The following is a 19,402-nucleotide window of genomic DNA, read 5'->3' as shown; positions in this document are numbered from 1 at the left end:
CGCAGGATGGGCACAGGGGGGACACAGGGCATCAGGGGTGGCACAGAGGTGACAAAGGTGACACTGGGGTGGCACAGGGGTGACAGGGTTGGCACAAACAGACACAGGGGTGGCACAGAGGTGGCACTGGGGTGGCAGAGGTGACACGAGTGGCACAGGGAGACACTGGGGTGGCACTGGGGTCACAGAGGTGGCACACAGGTGGCACAGGGGGTGACAGAGGTGACACAGGGGGTGACACAGGTGGCACAGGGTGACAGGGCTGGCACAGGTGACCCAGGGGTGACACTGGGTGACACACAGGTGGCACAGGGATGACAGAGGTGACACAGGGGGTGGCACAGGTGGCACAGGGGCGATGTGGCGCTGTGCCCGCAGATCGTGAAGGCGCTGCTGTACCTGAAGGAGAAGCACGGGGGGGACACAGGGGGTGACAGGGCTGGCACAGGGATGACAGAGGTGACACACAGGTGGCACAGGGTGGCACAGGGTGGCACAGGGGTGGCACAGGGTGACGCAGGGGTGGCACAGGGGTGGCACAGGGTGACGCAGAGGTGCCCGCAGATCGTGAAGGCGCTGCTGTACCTGAAGGAGAAGCACGGCGTCATCCACAGGGACGTGAAGCCGTCCAACATCCTGCTGGACGAGCGGGGCCAGGTGAAGCTCTGCGACTTCGGCATCAGCGGCCGCCTCGTCGACTCCAAGGCCAAGACCCGGAGCGCCGGCTGCGCGGCCTACATGGCGGTGAGGGACGGACAGACGGACAGACAGACAGACACAGGGATAGCCCTCACAGCGCCGGCTGCGCGGCCTACATGGCGGTGAGGGACGGACAGACGGACACAGGGACAGACAGACACAGGGATAGCCCCTCAGTGCCAGCTGCACGGCCTACATGGCGGTGAGGGACGGACAGACGGACAGACAGACAGACAGACACAGGGATAGCCCTCACAGCGCCGGCTGCGCGGCCTACATGGCGGTGAGGGACGGACAGACGGACAGACAGACAGACACAGGGACAGACAGACAGACAGACACAGGGATAGCCCCTCAGCGCCGGCTGCGCGGCCTACATGGCGGTGAGGGACGGACAGACGGACAGACAGACAGACAGACAGGGACAGACAGACACAGGGACAGACAGACACAGGGACAGACGGACAGACAGACAGACAGACAGACACAGGGATAGCCCCTCAGCGCCGGCTGCGCGGCCTACATGGCGGTGAGGGACGGACAGACGGACACAGGGACAGACAGACACAGGGACAGACAGACACAGGGACAGACAGACACAGGGACGGACAGACAGACAGACAGGGACAGACAGACAGACACAGGGACAGACCCGGAGCGCCGGCTGCGCGGCCTACATGGCGGTGAGGGACGGACAGACGGACAGACAGACAGGTACAGGGACAGACAGACGCAGCGACAGACAGACAGACAGACAGACACAGGGACAGACGGACACAGGGACAGACAGACACAGGGATAGCCCCTCAGTGCCGGCTGCGCGGCCTACATGGCGGTGAGGGATGGACAGACGGACAGACAGACAGACAGACACAGGGACAGACAGACACAGCGACAGACAGACAGACAGACACAGGGACAGACGGACACAGGGACAGACAGACACAGGGATAGCCCTCACAGCGCCGGCTGCGCGGCCTACATGGCGGTGAGGGATGGACAGACGGACAGACAGACAGACAGACACAGGGACAGACAGACACAGCGACAGACAGACAGACAGACACAGGGACAGACGGACACAGGGACAGACAGACACAGGGATAGCCCTCACAGCGCCGGCTGCGCGGCCTACATGGCGGTGAGGGACGGACAGACGGACAGACAGACACAGGGACAGACAGACACAGGGACAGACAGACACAGGGATAGCCCCTCAGTGCCGGCTGCGCGGCCTACATGGCGGTGAGGGATGGACAGACAGACAGACAGACAGACACAGGGACAGACAGACACAGGGACAGACAGACAGACAGACGGACAGACAGACACAGGGACAGACCCTGAGCGCCGGCTGCGCAGCCTACATGGCGGTGAGGGACGGACAGACAGACAGACAGACAGACACAGGGACAGACAGACACAGGGACAGACAGACAGACACAGGGACAGACACAGGGACAGACAGACAGACACAGGGACAGACAGACAGACACAGGGACAGACAGACAGACACAGGGACAGACAGACACAGGGACAGACCCTCAGAGCCCTCACAGCGCCAGTGGGGGGAGGGACAGACGGACAGAGGGACACAGGGACAGGGGGATTTGGGGATCAGGGGGGATTTGGGGATCGGGGGGGATTTTGGGGATCAGGGGGGGATTTGGGGGTCAGGGGGGGATTTTGGGGATCAGGGGGGGATTTTGGGGATCAGGGGGGGATTTGGGGATCAGGGGGGGATTTGGGGATCAGGGGGGGATTTGGGGGTCAGGGGGGGATTTTGGGGATCAGGGGGGGATTTTGGGGATCAGGGGGGGATTTGGGGATCAGGGGGATTTTGGGGATCAGGGGGGGATTTTGGGGGATCAGGGGGGGATTTTGGGGATCAGGGGGATTTTGGGGATCAGGGGGATTTTGGGATCAGGGGGGATTTTGGGGATCAGGGGGGATTTGGGGATCAGGGGGGATTTGGGGGATCAGGGGGATTTTGGGGATCAGGGGGGGATTTGGGGATCAGGGGGGGATTTTGGGGGATCAGGGGGGGATTTTGGGGGATCAGGGGGGATTTGGGGATCAGGGGGATTTTGGGGATCGGGGGGGATTTTGGGGATCAGGGGGGGATTTGGGGATCAGGGGGATTTTGGGGATCAGGGGGGGATTTTGGGGGATCAGGGGGATTTTGGGGATCAGGGGGGGATTTTGGGGGATCAGGGGGATTTTGGGGATCAGGGGGGGATTTTGGGGATCAGGGGGATTTTGGGGGATCAGGGGGGATTTGGGGATCAGGGGGGGATTTTGGGGATCGGGGGGGATTTGGGGATCAGGGGGATTTTGGGGATCAGGGGGATTTTGGGGGATCAGGGGGGGATTTTGGGGATCAGGGGGATTTTGGGGATCAGGGGGGGATTTTGGGGATCGGGGGGATTTGGGGATCAGGGGGGGATTTTGGGGATCAGGGGGGGATTTGGGGATCAGGGGGATTTTGGGGGATCAGGGGGATTTTGGGGATCAGGGGGGATTTTGGGGATCAGGGGGGGATTTGGGGATCAGGGGGGATTTTGGGGATCAGGGGGGATTTTGGGGATCAGGGGGATTTGGGGATCAGGGGGATTTTGGGGGATCAGGGGGGATTTGGGAATCAGGGGGATTTTGGGAATCAGGGGGATTTGGGGATCAGGGGGATTTTGGGGATCGGGCAATGGGGCTGCAGGGACCTCCCCCCCCCGGTGCCCCCAGACCCAGCTCGGTGGGGGGGGGTCCCAGGGGGGTCCCGGAAGGGCTCAGGGGGGGCTCAGAGGGGGTTGGGGTCCCCAAGGGGGGCTCAGGGGGTCCCCAGGAGGGTCCTGGGGGGGCTCAGGGGGGGTTGGGGTCTCCTTGGCTTGGGGGTCCCCAGGATTTGGGGGTGGGGCTGGGGGGGATCCCCTCAGTTTGGGGGTTGGGGGTTCCCCAGTTTGGGCTCTGGGGTTCCCCAGTTTGGGCTCTGGGGGTGCTGGGGGTCTGCGCCCCCCCCGGTGCCCCCCAAACCCCCCGGTGCCCCCCCAGCCCGAGCGCATCGACCCCCCCGACCCCACCAAGCCCGACTACGACATCCGCGCCGACGTCTGGAGCCTCGGCATCTCCCTGGTGAGCGCCCAAACGGCCCCGAACGGACCCAAAACGGCCCCAAACTGACCCAAACTGACCCAAACGACCCAAAACTGACCCAAACTGACCCAAAACGACCCCAAACTGACCCCGAACAGCCCCGAACGGACCCAAAACGGCCCCAAACTGACCCAAACTGACCCCAAACGGCCCCGAACGGACCCAAAACGGCCCCAAACTGACCCAAAACGGCCCCAAACTGACCCAAACTGACTCAAAACGGCCCCAAATGGCCCCAAATGGCCCCAAACTGACCCCAAACGGCCCCGAACGGACCCAAAACGGCCCCAAATGGCCCCAAACTGACCCCAAACGGCCCCGAACGGACCCAAAACGGCCCCAAACTGACCCAAAACGGCCCCAAACTGACCCAAACTGCCCCAAAACGTCCCCAAACGTCCCCAAATGGCCCCAAACTGACCCCAAACGGCCCCAAAACGGCCCTGAACTGACCCAAACTGACCCCAAACGGCCCCAAACTGACCCAAAACGGCCCCAAACTGACCCAAAATGGCCCCAAATGGCCCCAAACTGACCCAAACTGACCCCGAACGGCCCCGAATGGACCCAAAACGGCCCCAAATGGCCCCAAACTGACCCCAAACGGCCCCGAACGGACCCAAAACGGCCCCAAATGGCCCCAAACTGACCCCAAACGGCCCCCAACGGACCCAAAACGGCCCCAAACTGACCCAAAACGGCCCAAAACTGACCCAAACTGCCCCAAAACGGCCCCAAATGGCCCCAAACTGACCCCGAACGGCCCCGAATAGACCCAAAACGGCCCGAAATGGCCCCAAACTGACCCCAAACGGCCCCGAACGGACCCAAAACGGCCCCAAATGACTCCAAACTGACCCAAACTGACCCAAACTGACCCAAAACGGCCCAAAACGGCCCCAAATGGCCCCAAACTGACCCCAAACGGCCCCGAACGGACCCAAAACGGCCCCAAATGGCCCCAAACTGACCCAAACGACCCCAAACTGACCCAAACTGACCCAAACTGACCCAAAACGGCCCCAAACGGACCCCAAACTGACCCAAAACGGCCCAAAACGGCCCCAAATGGCCCCAAACTGACCCAAAACGGCCCCAAACTGACCCAAAACGGCCCCAAATGGCCCCAAACTGACCCAAACGACCCCAAACTGACCCAAACTGACCCAAAACGGCCCCAAACGGACCCCAAACTGACCCAAAACGGCCCAAAACGGCCCCAAATGGCCCCAAACTGACCCAAAACGACCCCAAACTGACCCAAACTGACCCCAAACCGAGCCCAAGTGTCCCCAGTGTTCCCAGTGTTCCCAGTGATGTCCCAGTGTTCCCAGTATCCCCAGTAACACCCCAAACCATCCCCAGGTGGAGCTGGCCACGGGCCAGTTCCCGTAGCAGAACTGCAGTGTCCCAGTGTTCCCAGTATCCCCAGTAACACCCCAAACCATCCCCAGGTGGAGCTGGCCACGGGCCAGTTCCCGTACCAGAACTGCAGTGTCCCAGTGTTCCCAGTATCCCCAGTAACACCCCAAACCGTCCCCAGGTGGAGCTGGCCACGGGCCAGTTCCCGTAGCAGAACTGCAGTGTCCCAGTGTTCCCAGTATCCCCAGTAACACCCCAAACCATCCCCAGGTGGAGCTGGCCACGGGCCAGTTCCCGTACCAGAACTGCAGTGTCCCAGTGTTCCCAGTATCCCCAGTAACACCCCAAACCATCCCCAGGTGGAGCTGGCCACGGGCCAGTTCCCGTACCAGAACTGCAGTGTCCCAGTGTTCCCAGTATCCCCAGTAACACCCCAAACCATCCCCAGGTGGAGCTGGCCACGGGCCAGTTCCCGTACCAGAACTGCAGTGTCCCAGTGTTCCCAGTATCCCCAGTAACACCCCAAACCATCCCCAGGTGGAGCTGGCCACGGGCCAGTTCCCGTACCAGAACTGCAGTGTCCCAGTGTTCCCAGTATCCCCAGTAACACCCCAAACCATCCCCAGGTGGAGCTGGCCACGGGCCAGTTCCCGTACCAGAACTGCAGTGTCCCAGTGTTCCCAGTATCCCCAGTAACACCCCAAACCATCCCCAGGTGGAGCTGGCCACGGGCCAGTTCCCATAGGAGAACTGCAGTGTCCCAGTGTTCCCAGTATCCCCAGTAACACCCCAAACCCTCCCCAGGTGGAGCTGGCCACGGGCCAGTTCCCGTACCAGAACTGCAGTGTCCCAGTGTTCCCAGTATCCCCAGTAACACCCCAAACCCTCCCCAGGTGGAGCTGGCCACGGGCCAGTTCCCGTAGCAGAACTGCAGTGTCCCAGTGTTCCCAGTATCCCCAGTAACACCCCAAACCATCCCCAGGTGGAGCTGGCCACGGGCCAGTTCCCGTACCAGAACTGCAGTGTCCCAGTGTTCCCAGTATCCCCAGTAACACCCCAAACCATCCCCAGGTGGAGCTGGCCACGGGCCAGTTCCCGTACCAGAACTGCAGTGTCCCAGTGTTCCCAGTATCCCCAGTAACACCCCAAACCGTCCCCAGGTGGAGCTGGCCACGGGCCAGTTCCCGTAGCAGAACTGCAGTGTCCCAGTGTTCCCAGTATCCCCAGTAACACCCCAAACCCTCCCCAGGTGGAGCTGGCCACGGGCCAGTTCCCGTAGCAGAACTGCAGTGTCCCAGTGTTCCCAGTATCCCCAGTAACACCCCAAACCCTCCCCAGGTGGAGCTGGCCACAGGCCAGTTCCCGTAGCAGAACTGCAGTGTCCCAGTGTTCCCAGTATCCCCAGTAACACCCCAAACCATCCCCAGGTGGAGCTGGCCACGGGCCAGTTCCCGTAGCAGAACTGCAGTGTCCCAGTGTTCCCAGTATCCCCAGTAACACCCCAAACCATCCCCAGGTGGAGCTGGCCACGGGCCAGTTCCCGTAGCAGAACTGCAGTGTCCCAGTGTTCCCAGTATCCCCAGTAACACCCCAAACCATCCCCAGGTGGAGCTGGCCACGGGCCAGTTCCCGTAGCAGAACTGCAGTGTCCCAGTGTTCCCAGTATCCCCAGTAACACCCCAAACCATCCCCAGGTGGAGCTGGCCACGGGCCAGTTCCCGTACCAGAACTGCAGTGTCCCAGTGTTCCCAGTATCCCCAGTAACACCCCAAACCATCCCCAGGTGGAGCTGGCCACGGGCCAGTTCCCGTACCAGAACTGCAGTGTCCCAGTGTTCCCAGTATCCCCAGTAACACCCCAAACCATCCCCAGGTGGAGCTGGCCACGGGCCAGTTCCCGTACCAGAACTGCAGTGTCCCAGTGTTCCCAGTATCCCCAGTAACACCCCAAACCCTCCCCAGGTGGAGCTGGCCACGGGCCAGTTCCCGTACCAGAACTGCAGTGTCCCAGTGTTCCCAGTATCCCCAGTAACACCCCAAACCCTCCCCAGGTGGAGCTGGCCACGGGCCAGTTCCCGTACCAGAACTGCAAGACGGATTTCGAGGTTCTGACCAAGGTGCTGCAGGAGGACCCCCCCCTGCTGCCCCCCGCCATGGGCTTCTCCGGGGACTTCCAGGCCTTCGTCCGCGACTGGTGGGTGGCACTGGTGGCACTGGGTGGCACTGGGGGGCACCTGGGGGGCACCTGGGGGGCACCTGGCAACGGGGGGGGATGGGGGGACCCAGCGCGGGGGTCCCCAAGGCGCTGACTCCTCCCCCCTCCCCTCCCCCAGCCTCACCAAGGACCACAGGAAGAGACCAAAGTACAACAAGCTACTGGTGAGTGTCCCTGGCACACCTGGCACCTGTCCCTGGCACACCTGGCACACCTGGCACACCTGGCATGCCTGGCACGCCTGGCACGCCTGGCATGCCTGGCACACCTGGCACACCTGGCACACCTGGCACACCTGGCATGCCTGGCACACCTGGCACACCTGGCACACCTGGCACACCTGGCACGCCTGGCATGCCTGGCACACCTGGCACACCTGGCACACCTGGCACGCCTGGCATGCCTGGCACACCTGGCACACCTGGCACACCTGGCACACCTGGCACACCTGGCATGCCTGGCACACCTGGCACCTGTCCCTGGCACGCCTGGCACACCTGGCACACCTGTCCCTGTCCCTGGCACACCTGGCACACCTGTCCCTGTCCCTGTCCCTGGCACGCCTGGCACACCTGGCACACCTGTCCCTGTCCCTGGCACACCTGGCACACCTGTCCCTGTCCCTGTCCCTGGCACACCTGGCACGCCTGGCACACCTGGCACACCTGGCACACCTGGCATGCCTGGCACACCTGTCTCTGGCACGCCTGGCACACCTGGCACACCTGTCCCTGGCACATCTGGCACCTGTCCCTGGCACACCTGTCCCTGTCCCTGTCCCTGGTACACCTGGCACCTGTCCCTGGCACACCTGTCCCTGTCCCTGTCCCTGGCACACCTGGCACCTGTCCCTGGCACACCTGTCCCTGTCCCTGTCCCTGGCACACCTGGCACCTGTCCCTGGCACACCTGTCCCTGTCCCTGTCCCTGGCACACCTGGCACCTGTCTCTGGCACGCCTGGCACACCTGGCACACCTGGCACGCCTGTCCCTGTCCCTGTCCCTGGCACACCTGGCACCTGTCTCTGTCCCTGTCCCTGTCCCTGGCACACCTGGCACACCTGGCACACCTGTCCCTGGCACACCTGTCTCTGGCACGCCTGGCACACCTGGCACACCTGGCACACCTGTCCCTGTCCCTGTCCCTGGCACACCTGGCACACCTGGCACACCTGGCACCTGTCCCTGGCACACCTGGCACACCTGTCCCTGTCCCTGGCACACCTGGCACACCTGGCACACCTGGCACCTGTCCCTGGCACACCTGGCACCTGTCCCTGGCACACCTGGCACACCTGTCCCTGGCACACCTGGCACATGTCTCTGTCCCTGTCCCCTGTCCCTGGCACACCTGGCACACCTGGCACCTGTCCCTGGCACACCTGGCACACCTGTCCCTGGCACACCTGTCCCTGGCACACCTGGCACATGTCTCTGTCCCTGTCCCCTGTCTCTGGCACACCTGTCTCTGGCACACCTGTCCCTGGCACACCTGTCCCTGTCCCTGGCATCTGTCCCTGTCCCCTGTCACCTGGCACACCTGTCCCTGTCCCCTGTCACCTGGCACACCTGTCCCTGGCACCTGGCACACCTGTCCGTGGCGCTTGGCACACCTGTCCCTGTTACCTGTCCCTGGCACACCTGGCACGTGTCTCTGTCCCTGTCCCCTGTCCCTGGCACACCTGTCTCTGGCACACCTGGCACACCTGGCACGTGTCTCTGTCCCTGTCCCCTGTCCCTGGCACACCTGTCTCTGGCACACCTGGCACACCTGGCACGTGTCTCTGTCCCTGGCACACCTGTCCCTGGCACACTTGGCACCTGGCATTCCTGTCGCTGGCACCTGGCACATCTGGCACCTGTCTCTGTCCCTGGCACCTGTCACACCTGTCCTTGTCCCTGTTACCTGTCCCTGGCACACCTGGCACACCTGGCACCTGTCTCTGTCCCCTGTCTCCTGGAATACCTGTCCCTGGCACCTGTCCCTGTCCATGGCACACCTGGCACACCTGTCCCTGTCCCTGGCATCTGTCCCTGTCCATGGCACACCTGGCACACCTGTCTCTGGCACACCTGTCCCTGGAACACCTGTCCCTGTCCCTGGCACCTGTCCCTGTCCATGGCACACCTGTCCCTGGCACCTGGCACCTGGTACACCTGTCTGTGGCACCTGGCACACCTGTCCCTGTCCCTGGCATCTGTCCCTGTCCCCTGTCACCTGGCACACCTGTCCCTGGCACCTGGTACACCTGTCTGTGGCGCTTGGCACACCTGTCCCTGTTACCTGTCCCTGGCACCTGGCACAGTGTCCCCTCCCTTGGCACACCTGTCCCTGTTACCTGTCCCTGGCACCTGGCACAGTGTCCCCTCCCTTGGCACACCTGTCCCTGTCCCTGGCACACCTGTCCCTGGCACACCTGGCACACCTGGCACACCTGTCCCTGTCCCTGTCCCTGGCACACCTGTCCCTGTCCCTGGCACACCTGTCCCTGGCACATCTGGCACCTGTCCAGCGTCCCCAGCATCCCCAGCATCCCCAGCATCCCCAGTATCCCCAGTGTCCCCAGTGTCCCCAGTATCCCCAGTGCCCCCAGTATCCCCAGTGTCACCCAGTATCCCCAGCATCCCCAGTGCCCCCAGTGTCCCCCAGTATCCCCAGCATCCCCAGTATCCCCAGCATCCCCAGTGCCCCCAGTATCCCCAGTATCCCCAGCATCCCCAGCATCCCCAGCATCCCCAGTATCCCCAGTATCCCCAGTATCCCCAACATCCCCAGCATCCCCAGTATCCCCAGTATCCCCAGTATCCCCAGTGACGTCCCCCCGTGTCCCCACAGGAGCACACCTTCATCAAGCGCTACGAGACGCTCGAGGTGGACGTGGCCACCTGGTTCAAGGACGTGATGGCCCGGACAGAGTCCCCACGCCCGGGGGGTGGCCTGGGCCACCACCTGCCCTTCTTCAGCAGGTAGCGCCCGCCCGGCGCCGCCTGCCCGGCCCGGGGCCACCCCAGGGACACCCCGGGGCCACCCCAGGGACACCCCGGGGACAGCCCTGGGACACCCTGGGTGACACCGGGGACACCCCAAGGACACCCCAGGGACAGCAGGGTCACCCTGTGGGACACCGAGGACACCTTGGGGACACCCTGTGGGACACCGGGGACACCTTGGGGACACCCTGTGGGACACCCTGTGGGACACCAGGGACACCTTGGGGACACCGCCCAGGATGGGGACACAGGGACACCCTGGGGACACCCCTGGGACAGCCAGGACACCCCTGGGACACCCACCTGGGACAGTGACACCGGGGACACCCCCTGTGACACCCACCTGGGACAGTGACACCGGGGACACCCCCTGTGACAGCCACCTGGGACAGTGACACCCACCTGGGACAGTGACACCCCCCGTGACACCCCCTGGGACAGTGACACCCACCTGGGACAGTGACACCCCCCGTGACACCCCCTGGGACAGTGACACCGGGGACATCCCCCCGTGACAGCCAAGGTGACGGTGACACTGCCACGGCCACCACAGCCCCCGCGTGTCCCAGTGTGTCCCAGTGTGTCCCAGTATGTCCCAGTGTGTCCCAGTGTGTCCCCTCCCGCTGTCCCCACCTTCCCAAGGCCGGGGACACCCCTGTCCCCTCGGTGTCCCCCTGGCCGTGCCTCAGTTTCCCACAGGGCCCCGTGTGGGGACAGGACGGGGACGTGGCACCGAGGATGTGACACTCCGGGAGGTGGCACCGGGAGGTGGCCCAGGGACACGGGTGTGGCACCGCCGGGGGTCTGGGGATGTGGCACTCGGCCCCGAGGCGACGGAGGACACGCGGGGACATTGAGGGGACACGGAGGTGGCACCGGAACGTGGCACGGGGGCCAGGGGACAACGTGGAGACCCAGCAGGGCACGTGACAGCGAGGGGACACGGAAGGATGGCACCGGGATGGCACCGCGATGTGACACGGGGACGCGGCAATGAGATGGCACCGGGATGGCACCGCGATGTGACACGGGGACGCGGCAATGAGATGGCACCGGGATGGCACCGCGATGTGACACGGGGACGCGGCAATGAGATGGCACCGGGATGGCACAGGATGGAGATGGCACCGGGATGTGACACGGGACACAGCAGTGAGGTGGCACCGGGAAGTGACACGGGGATGGCACCGTGATGTGACACGGGGACACAGCAGTGAGGTGGCACCGGGAAGTGACACAGGACACAGATGGCACCAGGATGGCACCAGGATGTGACACAGGACAGAGATGGCACCAGGATGGCACCAGGATGTGACACAGGACAGGGGCGTCCCCGGGCTGTGACACGGGGATGGCACCAGGATGGCACCGGAAAGTGACACAGGACACAGATGGCACCGGGATGTGACACGGGGATGGCACCAGGATGGCGATGGCACCGGGAAGTGACACAGGACAGAGATGGCACCGGGATGTGACACGGGGATGGCACCGGGAAGTGACACAGGACACAGATGGCACCGGGATGTGACACAGGACAGAGGCGTCCCCAGGATGTGACACAGGGATGGCACCAGGATGGCACAGGACAGAGATGGCACTGGGAAGTGACATGGGGACACGGGACAGAGATGGCACCGGCAAGTGACACGGGGATGGCACCGGGATGTGACACAGGACAGAGGCGTCCCCAGGATGTGACACGGGGATGGCACCAGGATGGCACAGGACAGAGATGTCGCCACGCTGTGACAGCGGGCACACGGACACGTCCCGGGGCTGTGACACCGGACGGTGGCAGTGGGGGGACACTGGGATGTGGCACCGGGATGTGACACCGGACTGTGACACCGGGCTGTGGCACCGGGATGTGGCACCGGACTGTGGCACCGGACTGTGGCACCGGGCTGTGGCACCGGGATGTGGCACCGGGAGAACACCGGGGGGACACCGGGCTGTGACACCGGGAGGACACCGGGGGGACACCGGGATGTGGCACCGGGATGTGGCACCGGGATGTGACACCGGGAGGACACCGGGGGGACACCGGGATGTGGCACCGGGATGTGGCACCGGGATGTGACACCGGGCTGTGGCACCAGGGGGACACCGGGATGTGGCACCGGGCTGTGGCACCGGGCTGTGACACCGGGAGGACACCGGGATGTGACACCGGGCTGTGGCACCGGGCTGTGACACCGGGGGGACACCGGGCTGTGGCACCGGGGGACACGGCCCGGGGTGGCCGCGGGTGGCACGGTGACAATCAGGGCGGGGCCGTGTCCCCGCAGTGTCCCCGGGGCCGGTGCAGTTTTAGTGCATTGGGGGCGCGGGCGGCGCCGCCCCCGCCACCCTCATTAATTATTATTATTAATTATTATTATTATTATTGTTATTATTATTATTATAAATGGCATGTGGAACCCGAGGGGCCGCGTCGGCGTCCGGCTCTGGGGACACTGGGAAACACTTGGGGACATTGGGGACATTGGGGTGGGGAGGGGGGACACGGGGAGAGGGACTTGGGGACATTGGGGAGAGGGACATGGGGACATCGGGGACATTGGGGTGGGGAGGGGGGACATGGGGAGACATTGGGGTGGGGAGGGGGGACATGGGGAGACATTGGGGACATTGGGGTGGGGACAAGGGGAGAGGGACATTGGGGACATTGGGATGGGACAGGGGACATGGGGGTGGGGAGGGGAGACACGGAGACATTGGGGACATCGGGGACATTGGGGTGGGGGGACACGGGGGGACATTGGGGTGGGGAGGGGGGACATCGGGAACAGTGGGGACATTGGGATGGGGACACGGGGAGAGGGACATTGGGGACATTGGGGACACGGGGACATTGGGGACATTGGGATGGGGACACGGGGAGAGGGACATTGGGGACATTGGGACATTGGGGACATTGGGGTGGGGACAGAGGTGGGACACTGGGGACAGGATGAGATTGGGATGGGGACGGGGGATGGGGGTGGCAGAGATGGAGCTTGGGGACATCGGGGATGGGGAGGTGGAGGGTGGGGACATGGGGGACACTGGTGGACACTGGGGGACACTGGGGGATACTGGGGACACTGGGGGACACTGGGGGACACTGGGGATACTGGGTGACACTGGGTGACACTGGGGACATGGGGGACATGGGGGACACTGGTGGACACTAAGGGACATGGGGGACACTGGGGATACTGGGGGACACTGGGGGATACTGGGGGACACTGGGGGACACTGGGGATACTGGGGACACTGGTGGACACTAAGGGACATGGGGGACACTGGGGACACTGGGAGATACTGGGGTACAGTGGAGGGACACTGGGGACATGAGGGACACTGGGGGACATGGGGGACACTGGGTGACACTGGGGGACACTGGGGACACTGGGGGACACTGGGTGACACTGGGGGACACTGGGGACATGGGTGACACTGGGGGACACTGGGGGACACTGGGTGACACTGGGGGACACTGAGGGACACTGGGGACACTGGGGGACACTGGGGACACTGAGGGACACTGAGGGACACTGGGGACACTGGGGACACTGGGGGACACTGGGGGACACTGGGGATACTGGGTGACACTGGGGACACTGGGGATACTGGGGACATGGGGGACACTGGGTGACACTGGGGACATGAGGGACACTGGGGACACTGGGTGACACTGGGGACACTGGGTGACACTGGTGACACTGGGTGACACCGGTGGCGTGGGGGGCACGGGCACAGGAGGGTGGCAGAGGACACGGGGCTGGGGCGGGGGGGGGGCGATGGGGACATTGGGGCCATCGGGGGGGGGGGAGGGGAGGGGGACAGCGGTGGCACCTCAGGGACACGCGGGGGCCCGCGGGTGACGCCCCCCGTGACGCGGCCGGGCCCAAGGGTGTCACCGGGGTGACGGGGGGGAGGGGGGACACGGGGACATCCCCGAGGCGTGGGCGGGGACAGAGAGGGGACAGACGGACAGAGAGGGGACAGACGGACAGACGGACAGAGGGACATCGAGGGGACCCCGATGGCGGCGCCGCGGAGCCTCCCCCGCCCCCTCCCCCTCCTCCTCCTCCTCCTCCTCCTCCTGCCCGGGGGGGGCCCCGCAGGTGAGGGGGGGACAGGGGGGATTTGGGGGGGGGGGGGGAGGGAGGGGACAGGGGGACCCCAGGGGGGTCAGGGAGGGTCCCAGGGGGACATCGGGGGGTCCCGGGGGTGTCGGGGGGGGGTCCCGGGGGGTCCCGGGGGTGTCGGGGGGGGGTCCCGGGGGTGACAGGGAGGGTCCCGGGGGGGTCCCGGGGGGTCCCGAGGGGTCCCGGGGGTGTCGGGGGGGGGTCCCGGGGGTGACAGGGAGGGTCCCGGGGGGGACATCGGGGGGTCCCGGGGGTGTCGGGGGGGGGTCCCGGGGGGTCCCGGGGGTGTCGGGGGGGGGTCCCGGGGGGGTCCCGGGGGGGGCGTGGCCGAGGGGGGGCACCCAGAGGTGGCCGCGTCCCCAGGGCCCCCCCCGGGCTGGCCGTGGGGTGACCCCACCCCCCCGAGCCCCCCGAGCCCCCCCCGGCAGCGCTGCAGCGGGGACCGGCCCGGGGTGAGTGCGGGCACTGGGAGCACTGGGAGGGCACTGGGAGGGCACTGGGAGCACTGGGAGGGCACTGGGAGCACTGGAAGGGCACTGGGAGGGCACTGGGAGGGCACTGGGAGCACTGGGAGGGCACTGGGAGGGCACTGGGAGCACTGGGAGGGGGCACTGGGAGCACTGGGAGGGCACTGGGAGGGCACTGGGAGCACTGGGAGGGGGCACTGGGAGGGCACTGGGAGCACTGGGAGGGGGCACTGGGAGCACTGGGAGGGCACTGGGAGCACTGGGAGCACTGGGAGGGGGCACTGGGAGGGCACTGGGAGCACTGGGAGTACTGGGAGGTGACACTGGGAGCACTGGGCCGTTACTGGGAGCACTGGGCCGTTCCTGGGAGCACTGGGCGGTCACAGGGCCGTTACTGGTCCGTTCCTGGGAGCACTGGGCGGTCACTGGGAGCACTGGGAGGTTACTGGGCTGTTACTGGGTGGTTACTGGGAGCACTGGGCCGTTACTGGGAGCACTGGGCGGTCACTGGGCCGTTACTGGGCGGTTACTGGGAGCACTGGTCCGTTACTGGGCCGTTACTGGGAGCACTGGGCGGTCACTGGGCCGTTACTGGGCCGTTACTGGGAGCACTGGTCCGTTACTGGGCCGTTACTGGGAGCACTGGGCGGTTACTGGGAGCACTGGGAGGTTACTGGGCTGTTACTGGGTGGTTGCTGGGAGCACTGGGCCGTTACTGGGAGCACTGGGCGGTTACTGGGCCGTTACTGGTCCGTTCCTGGGAGCACTGGGCCGTTACTGGGCCGTTACTGGGAGCACTGGGCGGTCACTGGGCCGTTACTGGGCGGTTCCTGGGAGCACTGGGCGGTCACTGGGCTGTTACTGGGCCGTTACTGGGAGCACTGGGCGGTTACTGGGCCGTTACTGGGCCGTTACTGGGAGCACTGGTCCGTTCCTGGGAGCACTGGGCGGTCACAGGGCCGTTACTGGTCCGTTCCTGGGAGCACTGGGCGGTCACTGGGAGCACTGGGAGGTTACTGGGCTGTTACTGGGCCGTTACTGGGAGCACTGGTCCGTTACTGGGCCGTTCCTGGGAGCACTGGGCCGTTACTGGGCCGTTACTGGGAGGTCACTGGGCGGTTACTGGGAGCACTGGGAGGTTACTGGGCTGTTACTGGGTGGTTGCTGGGAGCACTGGGCCGTTACTGGGAGCACTGGGCGGTTACTGGGCCGTTACTGGTCCGTTCCTGGGAGCACTGGGCCGTTCCTGGGCCGTTACTGGGAGCACTGGGCGGTCACTGGGCCGTTACTGGGCCGTTCCTGGGAGCACTGGGCCGTTCCTGGGCCGTTCCTGGGAGCACTGGGCGGTCACTGGGCCGTTACTGGGCCGTTACTGGGAGCACTGGGCCCCCCCCAGCCCCGCTGCCGGCCCCGCCCCCCCCGGCTCCTCCTGGACGTCGCCGCCTCCCCCGAGTTCCCCCCGGCGGCGGGGCCGCGCACGGTGCCCGCGGGAGCGCGCGTGTTCCTCAGGGTGAGGGGGGGCTTTGTGCAGGTGGGGGCGGGGCCGCGCGGGGGTTCGGGGTCCTTCAGGGGGCGGGGGGAGGCACTGGGGGGGGGGTCCTGACCCCATCGCCCCCCCCCGTGTGTCCCCCCCAGGTGTCCCTGTCCCGCTGACCCCCCGTGTCCCCCCTGTGACCCCCCGTGTGTCCCCCAGGTGTCCCTGTCCCTGACCCTGTCCCTGTCCCTGACCCTGTCCCTGTCCCTGTCCCTGTCCCTGTCCCTGTCCCCCCCAGGTGTCCCTGTCCCTGACCCTGTCCCTGTCCCTGTCCCTGTCCCCGTCCCTGTCCCTGTCCCTGACCCTGTCCCTGTCCCTGTCCCTGTCCCTGTCCCTGTCCCTGTCCCTGACCCTGTCCCCCCCAGGTGTCCCTGTCCCTGTCCCTGTCCCTGTCCCTGTCCCCCCCAGGTGTCCCTGTCCCCCCCAGGTGTCCCTGTCCCTGACCCTGTCCCTGTCCCTGTCCCTGTCCCTGTCCCCCCCAGGTGTCCCTGTCCCTGTCCCTGTCCCTGTCCCCCCCCAGGTGTCCCTGTCCCTGTCCCTGTCCCTGTCCCCCCCAGGTGTCCCTGTCCCTGTCCCTGTCCCCGTCCCTGTCCCTGTCCCTGTCCCTGTCCCTGTCCCTGTCCCCCCCAGGTGTCCCTGTCCCCCCCAGGTGTCCCTGTCCCTGACCCTGTCCCTGTCCCTGTCCCTGTCCCCCCCAGGTGTCCCTGTCCCTGTCCCTGTCCCCCCCAGGTGTCCCTGTCCCTGTCCCTGTCCCTGTCCCTGTCCCTGTCCCTGTCCCCCCCCAGGTGTCCCTGTCCCTGTCCCTGTCCCTGTCCCCCCCAGGTGTCCCTGTCCCTGTCCCTGACCCTGACCCTGTCCCTGTCCCTGTCCCTGTCCCTGTCCCTGTCCCTGACCCTGTCCCTGACCCTGTCCCTGTCCCTGACCCTGTCCCTGTCCCTGTCCCCCCCAGGTGTCCCTGTCCCTGACCCTGTCCCTGTCCCTGTTCCTGTCCCTGTCCCTGACCCTGTCCCTGACCCTGACCCTGTCCCTGTCCCTGACCCTGTCCCTGTCCCTGTCCCTGTCCCTGACCCTGTCCCTGTCCCTGTCCCCCCCAGGTGTCCCTGTCCCTGTCCCTGTCCCTGTCCCTGTTCCTGTCCCTGTCCCTGACCCTGTCCCTGTCCCCCCCCAGGTGTCCCTGTCCCTGACCCTGTCCCTGTCCCTGTCCCTGTCCCTGTCCCTGTCCCCCCCAGGTGTCCCTGTCCCTGTCCCTGTCCCTGTCCCTGTCCCTGTCCCTGTTCCCCCCCAGGTGTCCCTGTCCCTGTCCCTGTCCCTGACCCTGTCCCTGTCCCTGACCCTGTCCCTGTCCCTGTCCCCCCCAGGTGTCCCTGTCCCTGTCCCTGACCCTGTCCCTGTCCCTGTCCCCCCACCAGGTGTCCCTGTCCCTGTCCCTGTCCCTGTCCCTGTCCCTGACCCTGTCCCTGTCCCTGTCCCCCCACCAGGTGTCCCTGTCCCTGTCCCTGTCCCTGTCCCTGACCCTGTCCCTGTCCCCCCCAGGTGTCCCTGTCCCTGTCCCTGTCCCTGACTCTGTCCCTGTCCCTGTCCCCCCCAGGTGTCCCTGTCCCCCCCCAGGTGTCCCTGTCCCTGACCCTGTCCCTGTCCCTGTCCCTGTCCCTGTCCCCCCCAGGTGTCCCTGTCCCTGACCCTGTCCCTGTCCCTGACCCTGTCCCTGACCCTGTCCCTGTCCCTGTCCCCCCCAGGTGTCCCTGTCCCTGACCCTGTCCCTGACCCTGTCCCTGTCCCTGACCCTGTCCCTGTCCCTGTCCCTGTCCCTGTCCCTGTCCCTGTCCCTGTCCCCCCCAGGTGTCCCTGTCCCTGACCCTGTCCCTGTCCCTGTCCCTGACCCTGACCCTGACCCTGTCCCTGTCCCTGTCCCTGACCCTGACCCTGACCCTGACCCTGTCCCTGTCCCTGTCCCCCCCAGGTGTCCCTGTCCCGCGCCCCCCCCGGGCTGGGTTTCTCCCTCCGCCGCTGTTTCGTGTCCCCTCTGTCGTCGCCGCGCCCCCCCCGGGGCCGCCCCCCGGTGCCGCGGCCGCTCGTGGTGCTGCGGGGGGGCTGCGGGGGGCGCGGGGGGGGCCCGGTGGGGCCGCGGCGGCGGCTCCGGGGCTCGTTCGTGCTCCCGGCGCGGTTCCCGGAGCCGCTGCAGTTCCTGCACTGCCGCCTGCGCCTCTGCCGGGAACCGGGAGCGCCCGGGGCGCCGGGGGGGCTGCCCACGGTACCGACCCCGTAACGGGAACGGGATAACGGGAACGGGATAACGGGAATGGATAACGGGATAACGGGATAACGGGAACGGGATAACGGGGATGGGATAACGGGAATGGGGATAACGGGATAACGGGATAACGGGGATGGATAACGGGATAACGGGATAACGGGATAACGGGATAACGGGAATGGGATAACGGGATAACGGGGATGGGATAACGGGAATGGGATAACGGGAATGGGGATAACGGGATAACGGGAATGGGATAACGGGATAACGGGATAACGGGAATGGGATAACGGGAATGGGGATAACGGGATAACGGGAATGGATAACGGGAATGGGATAACGGGATAACGGGATAACGGGAATGGGATAACGGGAATGGGGATAACGGGATAACGGGAATGGATAACGGGATAACGGGAATGGGGATAATGGGAATGGGATAACGGGAATGGGATAACGGGAATGGATAACGGGAATGGATAACGGGAATGGGATAACGGGAATGGGATAATGGGAATGGGATAATGGGAACGGGGATAACGGGAACGGGATAACGGGAACGGGATAACGGGAATGGGATAACGGGATAACGGGA

At 65.4% G+C, this 19,402-nt stretch overlaps 2 protein-coding genes across 4 annotated transcripts in view; one reads left to right on the top strand and one right to left on the bottom strand.

Annotated features, from left to right (window-relative positions):
• Nucleotides 1-10,526, top strand: part of MAP2K7 (mitogen-activated protein kinase kinase 7) — a 31,577-nt gene extending 21,051 nt beyond the window's left edge. For 2 of the 3 annotated variants that reach the window (XM_082299396.1, XM_082299394.1), the window contains 5 exons: nucleotides 565-744; nucleotides 3,745-3,825; nucleotides 7,259-7,401; nucleotides 7,541-7,586; nucleotides 10,259-10,526. In XM_082299396.1, the coding sequence (XP_082155522.1) occupies nucleotides 565-744; nucleotides 3,745-3,825; nucleotides 7,259-7,401; nucleotides 7,541-7,586; nucleotides 10,259-10,393 (585 nt within the window). In that variant the 3' untranslated portion in view covers nucleotides 10,394-10,526. The remainder of the gene's footprint in view (nucleotides 1-564; nucleotides 745-3,744; nucleotides 3,826-7,258; nucleotides 7,402-7,540; nucleotides 7,587-10,258) is intronic. The other variant, XM_082299397.1, reaches the window with a different exon arrangement.
• Nucleotides 10,527-10,532: 6 nt separating this feature from the next.
• LOC309583589 (uncharacterized protein) lies at nucleotides 10,533-14,433 on the bottom strand (the record flags this gene model as incomplete). The annotated part of the gene is made up of 4 exons (XM_082299332.1): nucleotides 10,533-10,537; nucleotides 11,515-12,603; nucleotides 12,641-12,766; nucleotides 14,424-14,433. The coding sequence occupies 4 exons, from the start codon at nucleotides 14,431-14,433 to the stop codon at nucleotides 10,533-10,535; spliced, it is 1,230 nt and encodes a 409-aa protein (XP_082155458.1).
• Between the last annotated feature and the right edge of the window lie 4,969 nt (nucleotides 14,434-19,402).

This window comes from Coloeus monedula (assembly GCF_965178545.1).
Source record: "Coloeus monedula genome assembly, chromosome: 31".
Taxonomy (NCBI): Eukaryota; Metazoa; Chordata; class Aves; order Passeriformes; family Corvidae; genus Coloeus; species Coloeus monedula.
Note: the sequence above shows the minus strand (reverse complement) of the source record. Positions and strands in the feature narration are given on the sequence as shown.